Genomic DNA, 27,878 nt, shown 5'->3' with positions numbered 1-27,878 from the left:
TTATGAGTGGGGGTACTATGAAGCTGTATCAAATCAGAAATGTAGGGAGGAACTTGTCCATGCAGGGCTATATACAACTATTATGCATGCTAATACGAAACCTAAAGGTGAAAATATACTTATAGAATATTTATAGAAAGTGTTTTTTTTTAAATAGTTGTATGTTTCAAAAACACCACGCCACCTCTAAAGGTAAGCTTTAAGAATACCAATGCTTTGGATGCTATACAATGCAATAGACATTACAAGCCTTTCAACTATGCAATACTGATTATTTGCAAATGTGTCTTGCGTATGTTTTTAATTTAAAATAATTCCCTTGTGTTTTGTGTTGGACGAGGGAGGCTAAGAAGGTACTCACTTCTGAAATTAATAGCTTTTTCTGCAGAAGAGCCAGAGGTCAGTTCCAACCCCAGAGACTGCTCTTGGCAGAGAACCCAATGTTCTTAACCAATGACACACACACATAAAAAACACAATCTTCACAGTTCCTTAGAAGAAAAAACTCTTCCCGTAAGTATCCAACCCCTTGGCAAGAACTGGAATAATAATTTAGCAAAGCTTGAACTGCATAACTGTTTGCCATGTCAGAGAATGATCCGCACTCTCACCATGAAGGTAGGATGTTTAACATTTTAAATATAACTGATTCAAATGTATATATGTGTATTATACTGTATATAAGGGGTGGAAGGTATCATATCATAATGTTAACATACAAGCTTTTTACTGACAAAGATAAAGCTAACTTGTTTTGCTGGGCATCTCTATATGACTAAAACTCCTCTCTTTCTCTTCCCTCCTTGCCTTTTCTTCTCAGACTAGTGTGACAATAAGGCTAACCTGTCTCTGGCTCTTGTCTCTATGGGTCACTCCGAGCGAAGCTAATTGTGTATCTCTTTCTATTCCATGGTAAGAGAAACAAAAACATTATTGTTAGTTATACTCGTGCTCCATTTTGTATGTACGTCATTTTATTGTGAGTTGTTGTTGTGAAAGTGACCCTTTAGTTCTTTGAATCATTACCATTAAATCAGGAATTTCAGAGTTGACACATTGACGTGAGGATTAGGGGCACTTTAGCAAGGATACGTCTCGATGGAGAACATGATTTGCATTGTTTCAGTATGTGCAAGACTAAAACTGTGCTTTTGCTGAATTTACCGTCTTTGTATAGTAGACTTTGTTAGGATGCAATTGAACCTAGCCTAGTCTTGTCAGTAGGTTGCCGGTTTGATTCCTGGCCATGCAACATGACGTTGTGTCCTTGGGCAAGGCACTTCACCCTACTAGCCTCGGGGGGAATTTCCCTTACTTACTGTAAGTCGCTCTGGATAAGGGCATCTGCTAAATATAAATATGGTGTTGAAATCCTCCTCCCTTTTTTCAGGTTGTTCCAAACTACTCAATACTGTTTTGGTGTGTCACATGTTGCTCCGGTGCATTGTACATGGGGGTCTTGGGCGGAGTGGTCCGTGTGTGATGGTTGCTCCAAATCACAGGTAAGAAGTTAAGCCCAGATCTTAAAGGAGTCATAGATTGCAAAACCGATTTTACCTTGTCATAGTAGAATAAAGACAGTTCGGTGGGTAAAATGGACATACAGTGAACCTCAAAGTCCATTGACACCTTGTTCCTATCTAAATCTCACAACTTGAAACTGCATCTGTAAAACAATTGGTTTTTAAAAAGGGGAATTAGTGAAGTCACAAATTCCGCATCACCTTTGTCACGCCGCAACATTTAAAGCCCTCTGGTATTCTGGCCCAGGATCTCAGAAACTAGTTTAGCTGTGTGCTGCTCTGTGGTCTTCCACGCGAACAACAAAGGAGACTTTAAAGTTTAAAAGTTGTTGAAGTATATTGGAAATGGACCAATGCTGACACTTTTCATGATCTTCCCAAGGAACCAGACACTTGACGAGCATTGCTGATGTTTTTCTATGAGAAGATCCCTGTGAAGTTCGACACTCATTTATTAATTTGCTGAACCCATTTCACCAAAGATAGTTTGGAATGAAACCTTGGACAATTTAAAGAAGGATTTGCTTAGCCGCTGTGGGGGGGCTTTTGTAACGACCCTCACACTTTTGAGCATTGGTGATCGGACCAGGGGTTCTTCACAGTAGCTTTTATTGCCTGCATTCACAATAAAAAACATTAATTCCATAAGCTATTTGCTGCTTGCGCAACTGCATACAAATCTCCAGCGGAGAGGATCTAGCTCTTTGCGTATGGGCTGGCAAACCCTGCCTTACTGGCTAACTTCATGCATGGCCTGGCACACTGAATGATTGTATAGTTTGAACATAGGCCTATATATATATAGGTTAGGGTGAGTAATATATATTACCGGTGGGCCGTTATCGGCGTTAACGTGCTGCGTTAACGTGAGACTCTGATCGGGCGATAAAATAAATATCACCGTTAATCTATAATTTTCACAGTTGGGTTGGGAGCTGGGTGTATACTATGCAAGCTATGATGACTTTCACCTTGATATTTTAGCGTGCATGTATACCTTACCTAGCTAGCTGTAGGGGGCAAGAACGAGTCTTTGAACCTGTGTGTTTGCCTTCAGTATGAAATTACCACATCAAACGTGACATGCTAACGTGGATGCGTGAAGCCGCCGGTTTGCTTCAAGGAAAATGTATTTTAAAGAAGCTTCCCAATGGAAACCTCGACAAGAGAGTGCGTGTCCACTGCAGCGACGCGAATAGCTTGCCATCGCTTGCCTTCCCACAGTTCACGACGGGGGTGTTTCAAACTGATTATAGAATGTTCTCCAAAGTCACTGTTGTAGTTGTCATGGCCAAGTGTGCAGACTTGGGTTTACGTAGTCGTAACATCGATCAAAATACAACTTCCAAAACTGTTTAATAGTTATACACGATGACATGTGTAAACAACGTTTTATTATATTCCTCAGTCTCTGCTAATCTGTCGATACGATAGGGAGTTCCAGCCGGGCTAACTAGCTAGCTACTGTAGTTACCATAGAACGAAGTTATGTAATGTGACTAAACTGAATTTGAGAGTACCAGCACCAACAACTTCGGCAACCTTGCGCCATGCATCGTTTTTTGCATTAACATCTCTGTACGAATACAGCTATGTATCTACAGGACTGGGTAAGCAGAGCAGCCACACAAACGATTAGTTTCTCCTCCACCTTGAAACCTAGAAATCTAGAAATGTTTACCATGATTGCTACCTTAATAGAAACAAGAAAACACGCCGATTTTCGCCATCGCTGGCGAAAATCGCTCCTCATTTGCAAAAAGTTGAGAAAATCTCAACCCAGTCGCGTCGCTACCCACAATGCACAACGCAAGCGATTCGCCTGGCTCCATAGAAAATGAATGGAAAACATGTTGTCGCTCGCATGGCGTCGCTGCATTGGACACGCACTGTAGGTTGTTTGCACCCGCGATGCGGAATTAGTTTATTGTACGAGTTCTTCCAGTCTCAAATACCACCTAAACGCAAAGCATCCCATAGCTAATGCGGAAGATGCCGGGCCAATCACTGATGTAGCGCAGGGGAAGAGTCGTCGAGGCAGTTAGAACCGAAACTGTACTGTACTGTAGCTAGTGGTACGTGCCAGTGTAGCGAGTGGTATGTGGCAGTGGCTAGTGGTACATGCCAGTGCCTCTACTGGCACCTAGTGGTATGTGCCAGTGGAGCTAGTGGTACGTGTCAGTAGCTAGTGGTACACGCCAGTGCCTCCGCTGGCACATGACAGTAGCTAGTGGTACGTGACAGCACCTCCACTGGTACATGACAGTTACTGTTCTGTTGATAGTGGTACGCAAGTGTTTCGTGGCAGTTGCATTGGGTGTCTTGCAGCTTTTGTTTACTGTTGTGTAACTGCCCTGCGGCCATTTTAGAATAGGAGAACCACTCACAGCATGTACCACTAGCTACTACCACGTACCATTAGCTACTATCACATACCACTAGCTGCGTACCACTAGCTCCGTAACGCACAGTGCAGCGTGGTTGCCGCCAAAATATACTTTCTAGGTGACAACCTTTACAAATCACTTTCATTGTTAGTTTTCTAGAGCATTGGTTAGTGTAACCTATATACATTTATATGCACTCGATAATTCGTAAATAAAACGTGGTAATTTATTAAAATATCATATCATTCACAGAGTTCTCCCAAAGCCTACTTACCTCCAGCGGAGAGGATCTAGCTCTAAAGTATGGGTAGCGCAAACGCCCCAAATGTGTTAAAGTAAACTTAATTTACAGCAGTTGCGCAGCCTCATATTACACCTTACTGAATGCAGTATAAGGCCGTGTTAACACTTGACTTTTTTGTTGTTGGAAAAAAGCGCTGCCTTCAGCGCCTTTTTACATGCAATCCTATGGGAAAAGGAAAAAACTTTAAAAACTTTAAAAAAAGCTCAGCGCCCGATGCATTTTTGAGTTCAATTTTCAGAAAAGCGCTGGGTGACATCAAGCGCCTTTCTGACAACTGACCAATCAGGACGAGGAGAGTAGGTACGCGTGTACCTTCCCTAGTAACCTTCTTACCAGGATATGGCTCCTCAAACGCCAAAGCTAAAGCAAGTAATTGCATTTTATTCGCCATAGTAGCTAGCTATCAATAAGTAGGCCTAACCAACGGAAAATAATGGATAATAATGTATCGCTAGACTGTATGATTCCCGTTCAGGTTACAGAATTCTCGCGCTGAAAGGCGCTCAAAAGGCCCATAACTTTTAATTGTGGTCTATCAATACCAGGTGGTATTTTGTACAAATGTCGAACAACTTGCACATTGTTACTTTCGACCCCATCAGTTGGGACAAAAGTAACACGGGGGTGGGTCAAAAGTAAAACAACGACACAAGCTAGTTTTTTTTGTTACTCTGGTTTTTATTAAATATACCTGACTATGACCTTGTTAATATGTAACTGGAAACATATTTTGTCCTTTATTTTTCCCCCAAAAACTATGCATTTTCATCTCTTCTGATCAGACCTCTGTCTATCTTTCTGTCGTACCCTGTACATTTTGCATAACATTACATTGCTATGGGACTTTCACTACAGACATGTGAGAATTTTTGTCAAAAATATAGATAAGTATCAACATGACATCATTAATAATATTTACCATCTGCTGCCTGTTCAGCATAGATGTGCTATTACTGGTTGTGAAATTAAAATATATTAGCCTACTTATAGGAAATAAAAGTGTAAGTAAAAGTACAGAAAGTGTAACTATACTTGCAGATTGAATGTAGGGTGTTCCAATTTTCAGTCTCGGGTCCGTCCTATGGGGATTTATGCCCAGTTTGGGGGAAACCCATGTGGTGGAGGGCCCACTGAGACAAGGGAATGTTCGACAACACAAGGCTGCCCCCTGCAGAGTGGATGTGGGGACAGGTTTAGATGTCGTTCAGGTAAGCTATCTATTCAAAAGCCAATGACCAGTCCATTCCATCATCACATTGACATTTACATTGTTTTTGTGGTGTGTCCCCAGGGCAGTGTATTAGTATGTCTTTAAAGTGTAATGGAGATCAGGACTGTGAAGAAGATAACCAGGATGAACTGAGTCAAACGTGTCCAAGCCAAGTAATTAGTGTATGTGACATTGATCAACCTCCACCCAATATAGAACACGTAGGACTGGGGTAAGATGACTTTTCATTAATGCTCTTGCTGAAACAAGAATACACACACAATTCATAATGCAGTCCTTTGCTATTTCTTGACAGTTTTGATATTGTGACGGGTAAGACTAGAGGCAGTGTGATAAATACCAAGAGCTTTGGGGGCCAATGCAGGACCATCTTCTCTGGTGACAACAGGAGACGCTATAGGTTGCCCCAATGCATCATCAAGTACAATACTGAGGTCAGGCAATAGCCCAGCAGTTTTTCTTCTACTCCAACCCAGATTTTACATTTACATTTAGTGATTTTTAGCAGATGCTCTTATCTTCCGAGCCAAGTCATGGATCTAATTTTAAGGATTTTATCCGCTTATACATTTTCCTAGTTGCTAGTTCCTAATCCAACCACTTTGTCACAAACTCACAATCTCCGTAAACCAAAACATGACTGTGTTGCACATAGTCTATCAAGTCAAAGTTTGCAATCAAATCAGTGATGAGAGCCTGGCTATGTCCATGTAGCCTTATCCTTAGCGCTGTCTAGTCTTGTCAATAGTTTTCCAGCTCAGTTTACCTCTTGTTATAGATATTATTGTTATGTTTTATAATTATGATTAAATGATTTACAATACTCAAAATGTATTTAGTAGATTTTTTGTATAATGCCTACTTCTTGTGACTTCCAGGTCACTGTTCGAAATGACTTCAGTGATGAGTTATTTGAAAGCACGTGGTCATACCTCAAGGAAATTGAAAAAAGAGAGACAACCACAGGAACCACAACAGGACACTATAACTATAACTCCAAACTGGAAGAAAAAAAATATGAGGTGAGTTGCAGTCAACAGTCCACAGTATTCAATATGCACTTACATGATAGCATTTAGGGTCTCAAGTTTAGTACTTGTGATAAAAAAACGATGGATAAAACTAGTCATACTCAGGAATTGTTGTTTTTGTAGCTGTTATGAACCGGGGGGGGGGGGTTCCATCAACGTTGATCGATTAAGGAAAAGCAAGACTTATTTTGCCAAGTCTCGCTTGCTTCAGCAAGAGTTCCGTTCCATTAAGGTGGCGTATTCTAGTTCTACCTACGTAACTAAGGAAACTTTTTTTTAAAAATGTTTTAAAATATATTTAATATTCAGTTTTCACATTTTGTAAACATAAGAACGTAAACAAATAAAAGTACAAAAGTAAAGTGCAAATTTCCTTAAAGACATTGACAGCAAGAATTATTAGTTGAATAGTTTTGAGTAGATATCCATTATTATACTACCTTTCTTATTTGTTAAGATATTAAGACACTCAAAGTACATGTCAGTTTCAATTCGACAATAGTTTAAAACATGGGGTCGTCTTAGAAAACTTTGCTTTGTGAATATGGAACTTACCTAATAAAATAAATAGATTAACAATATTACACAAATTGCTATCTGTACAATTCAAAATAAGTAATATTATGTTTCCCTTCAAGTGAGATTGTATGTGTCGTTTTAGAAACAATATAATGTTCAACTTTTTTCCAGAATGTAATACAGAATGAACATCCATAAAAAAATGGGTTAACGATTCTTGTTCTGTTTTACAAAAGCTACAGTAATATCAACAGGCATGAATTTTGAGATAAACAGGTTTGTAGGGTATATATTATGCAATATTCACTTGCAAAAGTCAAGTCAAGTCTTTTATTTGTCAGGTACACAGAACAACACAAGGTTAGACTGGGCACTGAAATTCTTAAGACAAGACAACGCAAGCACCTGGCATAACATAACATAAGTACACGGAACATAATTTACATCTATGCTGAGCTTAAATAAGTGAAACTTCCTAAATATACAGATAGCAATAAATAATCGACTATACTAACCCTAATACTAAAACTTCCTAAATTACAGATAACAAAAAGTAGTACACTATATTAACCCTAAATGCACATAAAACCTATTTCAACCCTATAACCTATTCTAACCTAAGTGGAGTACAGTACAATAGTGCAAATTTGCAGATCAGTGACTAAGTCAATGACCATACAGGAGCCTGGTGGCGAGGTATAGTGAGGTACAGTAGTGCAATGTTACTGATAGTGCAACCAGTAGCTGAAAGTGACATAGTATAAGTGACTAGTGTGCAGTAAATCAATGTCCATATCAGTGTCCATTCAGAAGCCTGATGGCCCTTGGGTAGAAACTGTTGTCCAGTCTGGGTGTGCGCGACCGGATGCTGCGGTAACGCCTGCCAGAAGGCAACGGGGTAAAGAGACTGAAGGATGGGTGGAAACAGTCTCTTAGAATCCTGCCGGCTTTCCTTAGGCAACGTGTGTGGTAGGTGTCCTGTAGGGCTGGGAGCTTCCTGCCGATGATGAACTCAGCAGAACGGACCACACTTCGTAGGGCCTTGCGGTCCCTGTCTGTGCAGCTCCCATACCACACTGTAATACAACCAGTCAGAATGCTCTTGATAGTGCATCTGTAAAAGTTAGTGAGGATGACTGAGTCCATACCAAACTTCTTCAGTCTCCTTAGGAAGAAGAGGCGCTTACGGGCCGCTTTGACCACCTTGTTGGTGTGAACAGACCAGGTGAGGTCATTGCTGATGTTCACCCCGAGAAACTCGAAGCAGCTGACCTTCTCCACTTCCGATCCATTGATGAGTAGGGGTGCATGCTCCTCCTCCTGCCGCCTCCTATAGTCCACAATCATCTCCTTGGTCTTGCTGATGTTAAGAGAGAGGTTATTGTCCTGACACCATGATGTCAGGGTGTCAACCTCCTCTCTGTAGGCTGACTCGTCACTGTCAGAGATGAGGCCCACGATGGTTGTGTCGTCAGCAAACTTAACAGGGAGGTTGGAGCTGTGCGTTGCCACACAGTCGTGAGTGAACAAGGAAAACAGGAGAGGGCTGAGCACACAGCCCTGTGGGGTGCCTGTGTTGGTTAAAAGTTGTGGGAATGACACAGCTTCCAGGCCAAAAGAGCTTGTTGATAAAATTGTGATAGTTTCAACGGCAATCTTCAACTGTAGTTACATTTCAATACAAATTTTATTGGGGATAAAGTACCATATAGACTCTGGTGTTCTCAGACATTCCTTCAACATTTAATCAAAAGAATCCTTCCCAAAATAGAAATGTCTCTTTGAAGCCATGAATTCAGTATTGTCTTAGTCTTCTTAAATTTAGATGAAAAATTAAGCTGTTCACGTTCCATGTGGTCCTTGCAGATATGAATACCTAAATATTTAACACACTTCTTAACAGGTATATAAAAAAAAAATCCTCTTCAGTCTGATACAAACATTACATTTCACATGTGTTAAACCCGAAGCAGCTGAAAATTGGCCAATTAAGGTTATAGCATATTCAATCTGATGTTTGTCACTCAAAAAGAGAGCTGTATCATCTGCTAGTTGAGTTATTCTAATTTCCTTACCAAAAATAGATAAACCTTTAACGATAGGATTATGTCGAATATGTAATGATAATAATTCAACCACCAGCAAGAACAATAACGGTGAAATAGGACATCCCTGGCAAACTGATCTCAGTACAGGAAATCCTTTGTGGTGTTTGGATATAATATCACAGAGCTGTCAATATTTTTTTAACGCATTTTTACTGCAGATATAAAATGTTGTCCAACATCAAAAGTCTGAAGTGTTTTGAGTAAAATTAATGTTCTACCATATCAAATGCTTTATAAAAATCAAGAAATACTACCAGTGTATCAGTATTGATATTTTCAGAATAGTCCAACAGGTCAAGGTCTTATATTAGAGCTAATGTGACGGTTAGACAGAAAAACCTGTTTGTGTTTCATGTATTATCTCATGAAGACCTTTTTAACCTTTTAGCAAAAATCAATGATAACATTTTGTATTCAATATTTAGGAGTGTAATAGGTCTCCAATTTAAGCATTAAGTGATCTTTATCAGGTTTAGGGAGAAGACATATTAAACCTTGCTTCATTGTTGTGGACATTTCCTTATTTAAAACGCATTCCTTGAATAAATCAAATAAAAGGTTTTCAATGGTTTCCCCAAAGTGCAAATAAAATTCGACTGAAAGCCCATCAATACCCAGACATTTCCCTTTTTTCATTGAACTAACAGCCTCTGAGATTTCCACATTAGTAATAGGATGTTCGCATTCCATCTTAAAGTTTTCAGATACAGTTGCTTTAAATTATTTAACAGACTCAATAAATCTATCACAATCACTAAACTGAATATTTGACTTGAATATTTTGACTATACTGATATACTGTATATATTGCTATAAAATGTACCAACATATCTTGAAATGTCCAGAGAATTAGAGGTGATGTTATCATTAATTTAGAGAGTAGTTATTTCTTTTGTAATTTCGCTTCTCTAAAGCAAAGAAATAACTCGAATTTCTTTCCCCCTGTTCCAGCCATTTTGCTCGGGACCTTACAAATGCGACTTTAGCCATTTCAATATACAGATTATCTATTTCCTCTTTTAATTTTTTCATTGTCGTTTCTTCTTCCTCTGAAAGATTGCCCTTATTCATTGACACATTTAATTTATCCATAATATTGACTTCTTTGGTTATGTTTTTTTTTTATTACTTTACTTCGTTTAATTGCCCTATCTATGATTTTAAACTTAAAATATTCAATTTTTGTATGTGATTCATGTAGTTATTACCAAATATGCTTTTTGCTGTTTCTTTGACTAATCACAAAACTCATTGTCTTTTAATAAGTTATTATTTTGTTTCCAATAACCACGTATATTACCCTTCTGTTGGTTTGTACCTGCTAAATGGATTGAAATTAATTTGTGATCAGAAAGTGTGGCATAACTATGTGATGATTTTGTCACAAACTGCAAACAAGAGGGAGCTATAAGCCATAGATCGATCCTAGACTGTAAGGATCCACTGACGTTTTCTAGGTAAATTCGTTGATGTCATGGTTTAAAAATCGCCAAACATCTATAATTGACAGTTGATCATCTGGAGCATCATTATAATCGCCTCCAATAATCAAGTGTGCATCCTTATAATTGTTTTTAAAGGTGTCAAGTTTAATGCAAAGTTGTAAAAAGGGTTAGAAACAGACTAGACTGCAGACTTTTTGAAGTGCAGACATGAATAAATTTACGTGTTAACTTCATCTCCAAAGAATGTATTAATTTAAATTTCTATGGGCTTCACATACGCCCATAGAACTGCCCCTCAACCAACCTAAACCCTCAGGGAAGACAAGGAAAAACTCCCAGAAAAACTCACTGCAGGAGAAAAAATGGAAGAAACCTTGGGACGAGCAATTCAGTGAGGGATCCCCTCCTCCAGAGACGGTTGATGAAAGAGAGGTGCAGAACACAGGGTTAACATAGTCATACAGAAGGGAAGTGTCAATGGGTTTTAAAACACCAAAATCCATTGATCAACTTGGTAGATGTAGGAAGGGACCGGGAAACTCGCTGTTACCCATCATGGAGACTGGTTTCCGATTGGCAACCAGGTCCAGCGTTGGCAGACCGACGACTGGCAGGTGCTGACAGCTCAAACCCCCCACACCACAGGGGATGTGTGGAGGGGGGACAGAGAGGGGACAGCAGGGATTAGAGAATGCCAGGAACAGCTAACAGTTACAGTCATATTTAGAATGAGATCCCCACCGGTCAAGTGTGGACTTGTGCAGCAATTTAGCAGAGCAAAAAAGGGTATTTGATGCAGCCCTAGACACCAAGATAGCACCAGCCCCCCTCGGTTGGAACATGAAATCTGTTCCAAGGGAGAGAACTCTAAAATAAGTTATATTTATAGAATAAGGGTGAGAATGCCCCGTCCCCCGTTGTCACCAACTAGTAACGAAAACTATAACAATGACAATATACATTAACAGGTTTACTTTATTTGTCAAATCTAGATGGGGCATCATTCACATATAGAAGCTTTAATTGCAATTTAAAATGTACATGTGAAACACACAAACAAATACACATCCCAGGTTTACAGAGAAAGTACATACACATACTTAAGTTGAACATGACATAGTCATAGAATTGACTAAACAAGAACATTTTTAACCTAATTTTGAATGTCAAAACAGTATCAGCCTCCTTTATTGAGACAGGTAATTTGTTCCAGAGAAGAGGTGCTCTATATGAGACGCCCTGCCTCCAGCAGTTTTTTTCTTAATTTGGGGAACCACCAGATAGCCAGCATCTTGAGATCTAAGTGTCCTTGCGGGGTGATAGGGTGCAAGGAGACCAGAGAGGTAAAGTGGTGCCAATCCATGCAGAGATTAAGGATGGCAATGAACACATAAGAACAGCCTACCATCCTTCGTAGAACGTAGTAGAAAGGAGAGTAATAGACTATAGTATTAGAAATGAGGGTAGTAGACTGCAGTCAATGTAGGCAGGCCTAGACTATGTAGTCTGCTGGAATCACACACAAGGAAGCAAACTCACTGTAGCCAAGCCTTGACCACTGTTCAGTCTGTCTGCATCTCTGTGTGTCTTTGCATGTGGGACATTCTTGAAAAGGGTTGGTGACTTGAAAAAGTTTAGTAAAGGCAACTATGCCAGGAAATATAAAAGGTTTACCTTGCTCCAAAGCAGTACCTGAATATTATCATCAGTTTTCCAGGTCATCTTAAAACACAAAGAATCAAGGACACTTTTTATTCAATTATATGAAGCTTTTTTCCAGCTCTTCGCAAGCGTCCCCTCAATGCTGATTTCATTGCTGCGCGTGCTGTGAACGGTCAAGTGTTGGACACGTTGGGCACCATAACCGCCACTCTGCATCTAGGAAATGAATCCTGGCAGCATGTTTTCCATGTGCTTAGGGGGTCTACTCAGGCAGCACTGCTGGGCCTGGACTTTCTCGTGGACAACCATGCACTCCTGGACTTTGCTCTTGGCAGGCTGCTGTTATGGGACACTGCCATCCCACTGTTAAGCAGCAAAGACTTGATCCCGGAATGTTGTAATGTTTCCATTGCCGCTGCCATGACAGTGCCCCCCCTCAGCGAGATGCTGGTGCCTGTAAATTTCTCCTCTGTTGGCCCAGGCCTACCCCCGAACTTTGTGGGTGTGTTGTGGCCCGCACGGTGACATCAGTAAAGAACGGGATTACTACAGCTCGAGTGTTGAACCCTGCAAATCAGGACATCATATTGAGAGAGGGTATGCACCTGGGAGAGTTTTTTTCTGTGGACGAGTCGGAGCTTGGGTCACTCCCACGGGCGCCAGCTAGACACTCTCTGCTATTTCGGCCACCGGGCCTATTCTTCCGCTGCAGGAGTCCCCGGCCAGTCAACAGCAGAAAGCGCAGCTGGAGGCATTACTGGAAGAGTATAGGGAGATCTTCAGCACATCCACGGGAGTGATTGGGAAGTGCAAACTTATCAAACATCACATCAAAACAAGTGATCACCCACCTCCTCTACGACAGCGTGCCTACCGGACCTCACCAGAAAAAGAGGGACGAGATAGACAGACAGGTGACTGCCCTGTTAGCTGATGGGGTGGTTGAGGAGAACTGCAGCCCCTGGGCCTCGCCAGTCGTTCTCGTGAAGAAGAAGAATGGTGGGTGGAGATTTTGCGTCAACTATCGTTGCTTGAACAGTATCACGGTAAAGGACTCTCACCCCCTCCCAAGAGTGGATGATACCCTGGATGTATTAGCGGGCTCCCTATGGTTTAGCTCTTTGGATTTTTCTAATGGCTAATGGCAGGTTGAGGTCGCTGAAGAGGACAGGGAAAAAACTGCCTTTACAATGTGCAGGGGCCTATATCAATGGCGTTCAATGCCTATGGGACTCACCAACTCACCTGCTACATTCCAGCGCATGATGGAGCTGGTGCTTAAAGGGCTCCCCTGGCAGGTGTGTATGGTGTACTTGGAGGATGTGCTTACATACAGCCCCACCTTTGAGCAGCACCTCTCCAGTTTGCGTGAAGTTTTCTCCAGGATTCAGGCGGCGGGCCTCAGGCTTAATCCGAAGAAATGTCACCTAGCTCGAGACCATGTTGTGTTCCTGGGGCAGGTTGTGTCTCGTCATGGTCTGCAACCGGACCCTCGTAACACGTCCAAGGTCAGGACCTTGCCTACACCACAAAACCCTACTGAGGTGAGGGCGTTCTTGGGCCTCTGTTCTTACTATAGGCGTTTTGTCAAGGGCTTTGGCCTACATGCTGCACCTCTACATCGCCTAACCTGCAAAGACACACCCTTCCACTGGACGTCTGATTGTGATGCAGCCTTTGAGTACTTGGAAGAGATGCTCTCATCTGACCCAGTGGTCACCATGCCTGACTTCAATGTCCCCTTTAAGGTTTATACTGACGCCTCCTTGGAAGCAGTGGGGGCTGTGCTGGCTCAAGACCGAGAAGGATTGGAGAGAGTGGTGGTTTATGCCAGTCAGTCGCTCTCACCCACTGAACGGCGTTGGTCCACCAATGGTGGGCTGTACGCCCACAGTACAGTTTAGACATTACATTAGGTCAGCCGCATTCACAATAATAACGGATCTTAAGCCTCTTCTTGGCCTTTGTGGCATGTCTATTGAAAAATACCTCACAGGGAAAAGGGCGAGGTGGATACTGGAACTAGATCCATTTAACTGGGTCATGAGACACTGAGATGGACTGAAGCACACTAATGCTGATGCGCTCTCACGGCGGCCTCCGGACCCTGTGTTTTGTACAGAAGACATCCAAATCCAGCAGCTGCCAGTCAGGTGAATGCTGTGGGCTTGAACAGAGAGCCAAGTGTGCCCGACACGGACTCCATGTCCTCAACTGTCCTGGTCCCCTCTGATCTTCTCACAGGGGTGCAGCCAGTGGGAATGGATGGTGACGCAGATGACCGATCCTTCATGCATGCTCTGTCGCATGATGGGATTGGCATGAGAGACACTGATATAGAGACAGTGTTGGACTGGGTTGCCGAGGGGGGAGTTCGACCGCCTCGGGGAGACCTGAGAGGCAGCTCTCGACGGCTCAGGAAATTATGGACCAAATATGGACCAAGCGCCTCTCAGTTGTAGATGGACTGCTCTGCCGAGCTGTGTCTTCGCCCCTCACAGGGGGTTCTCTGTGTCAGGTGGTTGTGCCTCCCCCACTCATCCCTGAGGTGCTGCGACACCTTCATGGGGGTCCTGCTGCAGCACATTTCTCTGCGGAACGAGTGTGGGAGCGGGCGAGCCAAACTTGTTACTGGCCTTCCATGCTGAAAGACATTCAACGGTGGTGTGAACAGTGCGTTCCATGCCATTTTTTTGGGAGGGGAGGAGGTATGTAAGTTATTTTCTTGTGAGCTTCTATTGTGAAAAGGGGGTTGTTGTTTTGACGGTCTAACGAGAGAGTGTGGTCCTGAAAATAAAGTGAGACGTGCGGTGCCGTCTGGTTTCGGCATCGGAATCCCGTGTCCTTATTTTACAGCCAGAAATAATAGGCACTGTCTAAAACCTGCGGCTACAATACCAATTGGTATTATTAAAGGGGAAGAATAATCGTCCAAAATAACGTTTCCGAACTTTTTTTGAGGAGTTTATATTCGAATAGTGGTTAAAAACCGAATTTCAAATGTGAAAATTAATATTCAAATGTAAAAAAAATAAAAAATATCACAACAGCAGAGGCAGCGCGTCTGTCTGCTTTGAGGGTGGGCGCACGCCTGAGCGTTACTGCTGACAGTTGACTTGCGTGGAAGATGGCAGAAAGTGCAGAACCCAGCTTGACCGCAGCAGAGGAAGTGATTGTAACCCCAACAAATCTAAAGAGTGATGTCTGGAAAAATTTTGGATTTTGGTCAGTTGATGGTAAACTTGTAGAGCCTACAGCTAAAGTAGTGTGTAAACTATGTAAGCTAGAGTTAGCTACGGTGGCCCTGAAGGGCAAAACACACCCTCTAATATGAGTACATCCCCCAAATGAAAACACTCCCCCCGAATACGAGTCAACTCCCCCCAAATCGGATGACTTGTTCACCTCCCCCAATACAAAATCACGTTCCCCCAAATGGAAAACAACATTACATTAACTCTGAACGGAAAGGGTAGGTACTACACTTCAGCGCTGATTCGATGCAGCAGGCTAACTAACAAGAAATAAGAAATTGATCCCAAATATGGATCGTCATATTACATTTTTAATAGACTTCCGAGAACAGGAAGGTGTCCTGTGGTTGAGGTCAGAAGGTCAAAGAGGTGTAGAGTCATCCCATCTCCCCCTCTGTTTCGCATTATGTGTAATATAAAGTTACACAACTGAGTACAATCTGTGAAACAAATTAGTAAGATACTGCCTAGAACCATTAAGAAATATTTGTAACAGACTTTTAAAGAACACTTTTTGGGTACAAATTTGATCATTACATTTTTCTTTCAACCATTTTAGTTCAACCAGGAACCAGGAAATAACTTATATTTCTTTACTGCAGAAAAACATGCTGATGACAATCGACAATGAAATAGAGATGGCTCAGTACCAGAGTAATGCCCCGCGCCATCTCACTCTCTCAGAGGAGTTCTGGAAAGCTCTGACTCGGCTGCCCAACGTGTATGACTATGCCAGCTACAGCAAGGTTCTTGAGAGATTTGGAACCCATTACCGAACTAGGGGAACATTTGGGGGTAAATTTAGAATCCTCACCAGCCTCACCGAGAAGACAGTTAAGAAGATTGGTAAGAGTCTGACACCATCACACTACTTACATAAAGTATAGCACACATACATAAAGTCTGTATAAACAACTTCAAATCTGGACACGTGGATCTTCCAAAATAGATACGTACGATGCACGCACTGTAATACTGTACAATTTGTAAGAGAGCTGACCCTGTTGAATGTGTCAACAGAGTCTGTGAAGTGGGACTATAATAAGTGTGTCAAGAAAAAACGTTCCTTTCTATTTATTAAATGGACGACTGAAAAATGCACAACTGACTCCAGCGACAAAGCGCCATTCAACGAAGGTGAGATCATGTAACGTGGACACGTATAACTCTGATGACTATGAAGACAATGAAAACGTTTGCATTGAGGATTTATTTATTGGGATTGTCTTGTTCTCACATCAGAAAAGAGTTGTGATGCTGTTCAAGAAGGGAATATTCACAGCTGGATTATTTATTAACTAAACATCAACATTTGGTCATTTGAACAGATCTTTCTGAGAATGACACTGTACAAGATGTAATTGTGACTGGAGGATATACCGAGCATGTCGAAGGCCTGAAACACTTAGACCTACGAAACCCAGAAGAGAATGGGAGAATCTACAAGAACTGGGCCGACTCACTCAAGAGCTTTCCAGGGGTGTTTAAAGAAAAGGTAAGAGAGAGTCACGTGGGTCTGTTGTCACCAGAGACAAACTCAGGATGATCAAAAAGACTGACACATGCCATTTATAGGTTAATGTTGTGTCTGTGTCACTTATATATCACAGTCACAAGATGGCACTGTTCATTATTTTATCTTGTGTTATATCACGTCGTTTTGTGTGTTCATACATCTCGTTGAGTAGTCTTAACGTCCTGTGGCATGGTGTTGTGTCTTAGCTGGCCCCCATCTCTGAGTTGGTGAAGGAGGTCCAGTGTGCGGGGCTAAAGAAGATCTACCTGAGGCGGGCCATAGAACAGTACCTCGCAGAGAGACACGCCTGCCGCTGTAGACCTTGCCAGAACAATGGTGTCGCTTTAAGGGATAAAGACATCTGTAAATGCCTCTGTAAGCCTGGCACCAAAGGTGATGCTTGTGAAACTGGAACAGATGTGGAGGAACAGGCAGGTAGGTCAGACTGTGGTGCAGTGGTATGGTGTAGTATTCAGTGGTGCTGTGTTGTGTGGTGTCCAGTGATAAGGTGTGCAGACTGAGAGTGAGTTGTATGTGTGTGAGGCTCAAGTTTTTATTATACTGTAAAAGCTAAGCTAAAAACTGAATGGTACTGATTAGGGTGACTTGGAGTTCAATAAAAAAACAAGAAGGTACAGGAACTATTGAGATAAAAAAGCTAAGCACAAACAACACAAAAAATACACTTCACTGGATTTAAGGAACATGTTGTTGACATAAACATTGTTCAACCTGGACTGTCCACCAAGAAGCAAAATGATTAGTGCCTTCAAAAGTAAGAAGAGCCATGAACACCATTTTGATTAGTGCCTTCAAAAGTAAGAAGAGCCATGAACACCATTTTGATTAGTGCCTTCAAAAGTAAGAAGAGCCATGAACACCATTTTGATTAGTGCCTTCAAAAGTAAGAAGAGCCATGAACACCATTTTGATTAGTGCCTTCAAAAGTAAGAAGAGCCATGAACACCATTTTGATTAGTGCCTTCAAAAGTAAGAAGAGCCATGAACACCATTTTGATTAGTGCCTTCAAAAGTAAGAAGAGCCATGAACACCATTTTGATTAGTGCCTTCAAAAGTAAGAAGAGCCATGAACACCATTTTGATTAGTGCCTTCAAAAGTAAGAAGAGCCATGAACACCATTTTCAAGATAAGCATCCAAAATGTTTTTTTTCTTTTTTTTTTTCTACCGCTGCTCTCAATCCCCCCATCCTCTTTGGTTTCTATCTTGTCTGAGTTAAATGAAAATATGTACTCCTAAAATCATGCTTGGAGTTTGCTGTCTGGCATGACCATTACATACTGTGTACAGACATATGCAGAAACACACTCATGCAGCACATCTCACACTTTCACAATTCCACACTGCTTCTCTTTCTCCTTCACTGTTCATCTCTCTTTACTCTCCACTCCATCATTCTCTCCATCACTACATCCTTCCTTCTCTCTCCCAGGTGTGATCCATGGAAGGTGGTCCTGTTGGTCTGACTGGACTTCCTCTACTGGAGGTGTGATGAGGAGAACTCGACAGTGCAATAACCCTGCCCCTCAAAATGGCGGTCAGCATTGTATTGGCGAGACTGCGGAGAGAGAAATTTGGGATGATGACCTGGAGGACATCAAGTAAGGACCTTCTAAGTCTCTGCTGATGCATGAGTTTTCAGTAGGTACCCTGGTAAATGACCTCTCTACCTTGTCGGTTTGTGTCTCTTTCTTTCTCGGTATAGGAACATGGAACCTCAGTGCTTTGACTCTTCTCTGCCAGCAAAGGAGGCTTGCACATATCCTCCTCCTTTATACAATGGCTTTGTCCTGGTGAGGAGCACTTATTTTTGGAGCTCTGCCTCAAACACGTCAGACACAATTTATTAAACTTTGACTCAATGGGAGAAAACAAATGTTCAGCCTTAGATATTGGTGGAGCATACTGGACAAAACATAACACTTCTGAATAATTAGTAAATAGGTTTACTCTCTCTCTTTACAAAAGATAATCAATGTAGACAATGTATAATTGACATGCTTTCATTGACAATTCTGGCAATTTTTTAGGTACCCTTTATTCTATGTACTGTACTACATAGTATGTCATATTATTCTATAGGCTTGATTTTGAACTGTTATTTTGTGTTTTGCTAAGCTATGTAGCACAGAACCATTCATGAGCATCTCTCCCATCTGTTCACTTGCCATCTCTGAGGATGTGTTTGAGTTAATTTCCCTGTATTTTCCTCTTTCTCAGAACCTCAGAGATGTGCATTTGATGGGCACTACAGTTGAGTACACCTGCATTGATGGTTACTATCTGGTTGGTGAAAAGACTGCTGAGTGCAAAAGTGATAAAACGTGGACGACACCTGAAAGACATTGCAAGAGTAAGACAGTGTTAATATGACACTCAATGTGCTTTGTAATTGGATTCCTTGGTCAGGTGGAAATCTACTCTTATTTGGATTGCTCCTTCAGGAGAAAACCTATTGTCATTGGTGGTATTATTGGATTTGCTTGCCTTCGGCAAGAAAACCTTTGTTCTCTCTCATATATATTTATTCTTTATCATTATTTATTTTCCCACCCCTAAGGATCCCTCAATATTTGGGCTACATAGACAATGTTGGTGTCAAAAGGTTTGTTTTGATAGTGATTGCGTTGGGTTGTATTACTCTGCCTTGTACTGGGATTTACATTCCTTTGCACGGTTTAAGAGGCTACAACGTTTTTGTGGCATAAAGTGTGTGCACCCAGGGACCTCAGTGCTAGCCTAACGTCACAACGTCAGCACCTGTCACAACGTCAGCACCAGAGTTGGGTAATGTTACTTTTTAACATAACTAATTGCAGTTACGTGTCTTGTAAAGTAACTAGTTACGTTACCTACTTACTTGCTGTTGAGAGTAAGGCGTTAAGTTAGTTTTGCGTTACATTAAGAAAAGTATTTATTTTAAGACAATTCACCTTGGTCACTCTTATGCCCAGGAAGCACATTTAATGGGTTGACCTAAGCAATACAGTGCTAGTGTACCTTTAGAAAAATAAGCAACAATAAAAACAATATATCACAGCGTGTACAACAATTGTAATCAGTTACCACTAACAACAAGAGCAACAACCCCTAAGTAAGAGTCATTGTGATCCTTGAGGAAACTAACATCGGGTCAAGCAAGCCATTCCTAAGTACCATTGTACTCCCGGAACAAGTGCGTCTTGAGCCTTTTTCTTGAAGGTGGAAAGAGAGTCAGTGTCTCTGATGGAGGTGGGGAGTTGATCCCACCACTTTGTTTTCTTCAAACTGTCCATCCTTGGGGATGGGCATAACTAGACTGTTTGAATCCAGTTCTGCAGATCAAAAGCTAAAACAGTTTGCTAAATGATCATATCGCTCAACCATTCCATCTCTCTCACTCACACCTCTTCTCATCTTTGTCCCTCTTTGGCCTTCTTCCAGTTTAATCTGCTGGCTTCTATACTTGTCATTCCCAGGATCAAAGTGTGGCGTTCCTATACTTTCTGATCAAGTCACAGCGTCTGTCTGGAACACCTCCTATGACATAGGACAGAAGATCACACTGTCTTGTCCTCAGGGCAGATTAGTGCTTGGAGAAACAGAGATCATATGTGACTCTAGTCTGAGATGGTCACCAAATCCACAAAACATTGAATGTAGTGAGGGTAAGTTCCTCTGCCTCTGCCAGCACTGTGAGCAGAGTTAACACCAATACACTTGATGATCTGTGTTAATGGTCTCACATATGTGCCCGCCTAATATAATGTATACAGTATATTTGTATTATAAACCTGTATCAGTTTGCCGACTTAAATCAACTTCCATATCTAACCATCACTTTTTCCAGAGGTTGCAGCACCAGACCCCACCCGCACTGCGGATATTAAGTGCAAATCTTGGGAAAAAACAGTGGACCAAGCATGTGTATGCAGAACTCCCAATGAATGCCCGTAGGCTCTCCTACAATATTTTCTCTCATCAATCTTACAGTGTTTTCCTAGATAATTTTATAGAATATTTTTATTATTCAGAGTATGATTTTCTTGTTGCTGCGTTGGCCAGGTCATCTTTGGAGGTGTGTGCCACCAATATTAAGAGAGGGCGGACAGACCTAATCAGCGTGTGCAAGATGCATGCTGTTCAATGTATGGGAATGAGCATGAAGTTGGCAGAGGACAACAGCTGCGAGTGGCCAAACCATGAATCAACACCCTGCAATAAGTGCCAGTTGTGGCAGACCTGCAATGGTATAGATGTATTCAATGGCATATCATTTGATATATAAAACAGATATACACCTTAGAACACTTGTAATCTCAAACTGTTTTCAACTGCCCTCTTTTGATAGACCAGACCAATGTGTGTCGCTGCAAGGACGAAACAGAATGTGTTGGGCCAGGATTGAGTGTGTGTGTGCGCGTTGGCGATGCCTCTGTCTCCCAGACAATGACAGAGTGTGAGGCAGGACGGCGAAGGTGCAACGGAGAGAAGATAATAGTTGTCAGCATCCTGCCATGTAAGGCTTGAGCATGCCTAAAGAATAGGATTTTTTCCTCCATTCATCTTACTCTCTCTTGTATTGCTCATATCTAATACCATATCCTTGTTTTGGTGTATACAAAAATGTTATATTAAAACAACCACTTTGGTTAATTAACCATATATAATGTGAATCTTTGTTTCTTTTGTTCTCCGTGCTTATAAAAAAATGTGGCGAGGCAAAACACAGACGCAGATTTTTTCCACATATTACGCAGATTCTTTTTCACATTTTCTGCCGTTATTCAGACTGAAAATCTGCGTAGGTCTGCGGAATTACGCTAGCCTTCCTGTTCTTACGTCTGAGCGACTGAAGATGTTCCAAGTTTAAATGAATGGGTTGTTATCAAGCTCTGTGGAAGCCGGGTAATGACCATTCATTTGAATCAGGTGTGCTGGAGCAGGGAAACATCTAAAACATGCAGGACAGGGGCTCACAAGGACCAGGATTGAACACCCCTGACCTAGACAGTCACCCCTGACCTAGAAAGTCCCAATTACAACAGTTCCCCATAGGGGCAGCTTTGAAAATGGTGGGGGTGGACGTAATGGGGCCCTTCCCAGTTTCAGAAAGGGGTAATAAGTAGGTGTTGAAGGTAATGGGCTATTTCACCAAATGGCCGGAAGTATACGCCCTCCCTGACCAGGAGGCGGAGACGGTCGTTGACGCTTTACTGGGCGGGCTGATCAGAAGGTTTGGGGTGCCTGAGTCGATTCACAGCCACTAGGGAAGGAACTTTGAGTGAAAGGTGTTTGCGGAAATGTGCCAACGACTGGGGGTGGAGAAGACCCACACCACCCCGCTTCACCCTCAGAGCGTAGGTCTGGAGCGATTCAACTGGGCCTTAGCACAACAGTTGGCCATAGTGACAGCAAACCACCAGAAGAATTGAGACACTCACCTTTCCCTGGTCCTCATAGCTTGTCGGTCAGCTGTCCAGGACTCCCATTGGCTGCTCACTGGCTATTCTCATACTGGGTAGGGAGTGTTGCACGCCAGCTGAAATGGTGAAACCGCCAGAGGAAACATCAATGCTGGCTGGCCTAGACTACGCCTGAACAGGCTACAGGCAGTGTTTCATTACAGAATACAGAATACATGCCCAAAAATGTATTTGTACATTCATTCTGAATACTTGGATTACTTCCACATTGAATTGCATTTTACAAGTGCAGGAATGCGGCCATCAAATCCTGCTTACTAAACTGTGTTTCCCGATAACAATGGATCTTAGTTGTTACGAGGGTTCCCGACTAGCAAAATAACGAACCATCGTTACCTCTTACGTGCGTTTCCCAAACATGATCGTAAGAACCCTCGTACGTGACTCTTAAGAACTACTTGAGAGTGGATGAGAGGCATGCTTTGGCCAACCATGGTACGTGAGTTTGCATCCCCCATGCATGTGATGGCCATGCATTGGCTTAGCCAATAGCATTGCAGAAGGAAAGAACGAGAGGCAATGACATGGGAGCGATATATGTAGTTGTGTACGTATAGTGTATAGAAACCACCAGATAAAAGTTCTGGGAAATGCATGGAGTTACCTTAATGCATTTAGAGAGTGAATAAACTCCTGAAACAGAAAAGTATCGTAATGTAATCCATTGATTTCAACAATGTAACTGTATTCTAAATACCAACTATTTACATTGTAACTGTAACGGAATACACTTACTCATCATTTGTATTTTTAATACGTAAATTGGCTACAGGACAGGCTTGAGGCTGCCCATGCATACGCCAGGGAACAGCTACTGAGCGCAGGCATGCGACAGAAGCGGCACTGCGATGTGCATACGAGAGGGCGCCACTTTGAAGCAGGCAAGTTGGTGTGGATACACCCAGTCAGGAAAAAGGGACGGTGCCCTAAGTTAGACAGAGCGTGGCTAGGGCCTTGCCTGATCTTAGAGCGTGTGGGGGAGGTTGTGTACCGGATCCAAACTCCACTAAGGAGGCGCAAGGTAGTGGTGAGACAGGCTGGCTGCTTATAGGGACAGACAGACAATGGGGGGTGACCAAACAGACAGTGGGGACAGTCAGGGGGCAGGTTGGCCGGAGGACGCCTTTACGGAGGCACAAACAGGGTCACCAGCTGCGGCTGTAAGAGAGGAGACACTCGGGGAGAACTCAACCAGACCTCAGAGAGAGAGGAGACCTCCAGGTCACCTTAATGACTTTGTTTGGGCCCTCGGGAGTCGATGGCTTGTGGTATAGCTGGGGGTGTGTCTAGGGGGTCTTTTAGCTGTAGCCTATATATAGGGGTGTTTTGGCAGGCATCTCTCTTTTGTTTTACTCCATTCTTGAGTGCAACAATACCTGTAGCGAAGCAACTAGTTAGTCAAGGTACAGTATTAGGTTAACAGCGGTATTAGGCATTTTACTGTTCTAAGTTAGGCGTAGACAGTGGCCCACAACTGTCTGTGTATTGTTAATAAACCCCCCAGTGCTCCTACTGTTTGACCCCGACTCCTCTATGAACATCACAGGTTGTTACAATATTTTAGAGTGTGACTGTTTTGAATGTGTGTATTGTCTAATGCTGTGTGTATATGTATACATATGTGTGATTGTATTGTGTGTATACTGTAAATGTAGTAAAATGTCAAACGCAGACTCAAAAGAAGACATTCTCAAAATATGCGTCTTTCCTTCTTTTATTGGAAATAGAAAATATACAAAAAACAAACCTCCAATAAGCATAACCATGGAACTCTAATGTACACTGTGGCATGTGAGAAAAACTATGCACAGAACTAAGAATCCAAGCCACTTAAAAAGCACAGAACAAACAAGGCACAGGTGAAAACTATATGTCCTAATGAGAACAGATTAACAGAACCAAAACCAAGAAAACACAGCGAGGGCCTCTGGTGGCCAACAAAGGGTCACAACCCTGACAGGCTGAATTCAGAGAGTTCAGAAATAGGAATGAACAACTGTCTAAAAATCTCTTGTGATTAAGTGCATGACAATAATAAAAAGGTCCAATTAAAATCTTTACATTTACAACAGAAGGGAAGCAAACAATAGATGTTTTAGTAATTATTGTCTGAGATAACCATTTGCCGTCCATTGCAGTACTGTATAGAGATTATATCTTACCAAAAACCAAGCACAATCAATCATTTACACGTGAAATGAAACATCATAATTTAATGCAAGTATCTTTAATCATGAATTTCTTTCAAGATTATCAAGAGACAACAATGGATAAAATAATCTGATTGTTCGAAGAATCAGTTATAGATTCAGCATGACCTTCTGGTACAGTATTGGTATTTCCAGCGACGATCTCTGAAAGTACACAAGACAAACAGACATTTTGTTCCTGTTAGTTTTGTAGTCAATTTATTCTTTGCTGAAGCTTGTTTAATCCAAAAGCAAAAATATGACACACAGATACTGTAGATACACGCACACACACCGAGAGAGAAAATACTTGGAATCTGTTACATTTGCATACAGTACCAATGAATAATCATACTCACTCATGCTTGTTTTCATGGTAGCTTTCAGCTCCAATCAGGTAGGTATTTAGTGGGACATCAAAAGCGAAGGCCTCATCAAACGAGTTTACGTAGTTTGTCCACTGGCATTTATCAGTACAGAAGTTGCTGGCTCCACAGCAGGTGAACTTCCATCTGTACAATGGTGGAAATGAGGTTTGAATTATGATATATGTTTTGTATTGACCTTGCAATTCAAATTATAGTAGGGTTGTTCAACAAAAACAGTGCCTCCGTCAACCCTGTGTCACCTCTAGGAAGATTTTGCACCATTTAATCCCCAAATGTCTTTAAATGTTACCATCATTGTAAAGCCCTAGTTATTTCGTTTGATTTGACAAAGTCACAACTTGAAGATTTGTATTTATTTCATGTGATTAGTGATTCATTTACATCTCACCTTCTGTCCTAATGCTTGTTCTTATGATAGCTGTTCATCCCAGTGATTACTTGTGAGCTTGGGCATTGGTAGGTCAAAACTTCATCAAAGTCATTTACGTAGGAAGATGTAAAGCAGGTAGTTGCTGAGTCAAACGTGGCTTTGCACCTAAAGTCCCACACACGGTCTTCATGTTTGTTGCTATGCTCACTAAAATGTGATAAATACATTACAATGAAGAAATTAAAAGTTGAATTTATACAAAAACAAACATTTATGCAAGTTGAAGGTATTATTGTTGCCGAAATGTTTTGTCCGGAAGGCTATTGCAATAACCTAAATCCAAAATGCAGAGTTAAACCACAGTTTAATTTCTCAAAATGGAAAATGGTAAACCTGAATCAACAGCAACTCTGTTGTTATGCAACAGCTTGAGAAAGGGTTAGGGTTAGCACTGCAGCATTAAAAAGCTCACTTTGATTTGGAAATCTGTGCTTGTGAGTCAGAATTCAGGTTTTGCAGAAGATTAGTTGTACGGAATGTAAGGAATCACCTCGCTATGTGAGTGATGGATTGTCCTGAAGGGCAGTTAAAAAATAATGGCTCGTCATAGTTATTCTGCCAGCGGAGGTCTGTAACACACAAACAATGGCACAGGAAAAACTTAATTGATCACTGTAGTAATCAGCACCTCCCCCTTTTTTTTTTTCAGACCACACACATTGCTTTTTGATTGAAATATTAAGTCCACATTTTGAGTTACTCTGCTACACATATGCTCAGGCTTTAATCCTCAACCTCACACGTGACATGAAGCATACCTTTTCCATTGACCAACACACCAGCAAGAAGCAGAATAAAGACGTTAGCTCTCTTCATGGCTTTTCAGAAGCTTTTGAGGAGAACAAACACAAATCAGCAAGGTTGGTTCTCCATTTATAGACAGACGCAATCTGTGTCATTGCTGGACCATGGGAGATCGTGGGAAATCTCATTGTTTGAGCAGTCTAAAAAGTTAATTAGTTAATAGTTAATTCATGTTACTGAACAAACATGCAACCATTTCATCAATTTTACTGAGTTACCGTAAAATATAAGGAAATCAGTCAATTGAAATCCATTAGGCCCTAATCTATGAATTTCACATGATTAGGCGGGGGCCTCAGCCATGGGTGGGCTTGAAAGGGCATAGGCCCATCCATCCACAATCAGAATGAGTTTTTCTCCACAAAAGGGCTTTATTACAGACAGAAATACTCAGTTTCATCCGCTGTCCGGGTGGCTGGTGTCAGACTATCTGGCAGAGGAAGGATCCGGATGTTGAGATCCTGGGCTGGCATGCTTACATGTGGTCTTCGGTTGTAAGGCCAGTTGCACATACTGCTAAATTCTCTAAAACGACGTTGGAGGCAGCTTATGGTACAGAAATTAACATTCAATTCTCTGGCAACATCTCTGGTGGGTATTCCTGCAGTCAGCATTTCAAGGGGCGGCAGGGTGGCCCGAGTGGTTAAAGCGTTGGACTAGTAACTGAAAGGTTGCAAGATTGAATCCCTGAGCTGACAAAATCTGTCGTTCTGCCCCTGATCAAGGCAGTTAACCCACTGTTTCTAGGCCCGTCATTGAAAATAAGAATTTGGTCTTAACTGTCTTGCCTAGTTAAAATTGCACTCTCCCTCAACGCTTGAGACATCTGTGGCATTGTGTTACGTGACAAAACTGCTCATTTTCATTGGCCTTTTATTTGGCCACACCTGTAAGGTGGATGGATTATCTTGGAAATGGAGAAATGCTCACTAACGGGGATGTAAACACAGTTTCAGAGAAATAAGCTTTTTATGCACATTGACAATTTCTGGGATCTGTTATTTCAGCTTATGAAACACGAGACCAACACTTTACATGTTGCATTTATATTTTTGGGGGCTAAATTCTGAAGATTTTAACGAGGCACGGGTTGTCATTTTCTGAATCAAAGTACAAACTGGTTAAATTAATCTTAATACATGGTTTACAAATGAATGGGCAATCCACATGACAGCCCTGGTAGAGAGTGCACGGCATTGCTGGCATAAAAGGCACAGAGCAAAAACAGGAGATCACTTTATACACTCAACATATCGCCCCCTCCCAATCCTGAGTAGACAGAGAAACATCCTGTTATGGCATGTCTGTTATCAGTCACGTGTGTGTGTGTCGTCACTTCTGTTTAATGTACCAGTTTTCTATCTCCTAATTTGGGCAGGGGTAGAGCTCACAAGTTACTTATTGCTCCCTTATCAATCATAAACAGGCTAGCAAGTTCCCTAGAGATTTGTTCTATTACTTTCCGTCTCATGGCTACTGGGGTGTCCCATGTCAGTCTGGGTTCTGAGTTCAACTTAGGTCAGCTTTGCAGTCATGGTTTATCTAAGGACATTTCAGACAGTTTCTGAAGTCTCCGACGTTCAGTATACTTTGCAAAATT

General features: G+C 41.8%; 1 protein-coding gene and 1 pseudogene across 1 annotated transcript; one reads left to right on the top strand and one right to left on the bottom strand.

Annotated features, from left to right (window-relative positions):
* The first annotated feature begins 508 nt into the window (after positions 1 to 508).
* c7a (complement component 7a) lies at positions 509 to 21,645 on the top strand. Its single transcript, XM_047048370.1, has 18 exons — positions 509 to 618; positions 821 to 912; positions 1,391 to 1,502; positions 5,281 to 5,422; positions 5,506 to 5,656; positions 5,741 to 5,879; positions 6,324 to 6,467; positions 16,067 to 16,310; positions 16,485 to 16,601; positions 16,793 to 16,959; positions 17,187 to 17,415; positions 18,434 to 18,602; positions 18,707 to 18,794; positions 19,222 to 19,354; positions 20,460 to 20,648; positions 20,831 to 20,933; positions 21,046 to 21,230; positions 21,332 to 21,645. Exons 1-18 carry the CDS (start codon positions 595 to 597, stop codon positions 21,508 to 21,510), a joined length of 2,607 nt encoding a protein of 868 aa, XP_046904326.1. The 5' UTR covers positions 509 to 594; the 3' UTR covers positions 21,511 to 21,645.
* A 3,067-nt stretch (positions 21,646 to 24,712) lies between these two features.
* On the bottom strand, positions 24,713 to 26,290 carry LOC124486767 (annotated as a pseudogene).
* Between the last annotated feature and the right edge of the window lie 1,588 nt (positions 26,291 to 27,878).

This window comes from Hypomesus transpacificus, chromosome 24 (assembly GCF_021917145.1).
Source record: "Hypomesus transpacificus isolate Combined female chromosome 24, fHypTra1, whole genome shotgun sequence".
Classification (NCBI taxonomy): Eukaryota; Metazoa; Chordata; class Actinopteri; order Osmeriformes; family Osmeridae; genus Hypomesus; species Hypomesus transpacificus.
Note: the sequence above shows the minus strand (reverse complement) of the source record. Positions and strands in the feature narration are given on the sequence as shown.

Coding starts and splice junctions, on each gene's coding strand:
- c7a (XM_047048370.1), top strand. CDS start 595: ATGATCCGCACTCTCACCATGAAG. Junction 6,468..16,066: donor TGGAAGAAAAAAAATATGAG/GTGAGTTGCAGT, acceptor TCTTTACTGCAG/AAAAACATGCTGATGACAAT. Junction 20,649..20,830: donor AAACATTGAATGTAGTGAGG/GTAAGTTCCTCT, acceptor CACTTTTTCCAG/AGGTTGCAGCACCAGACCCC.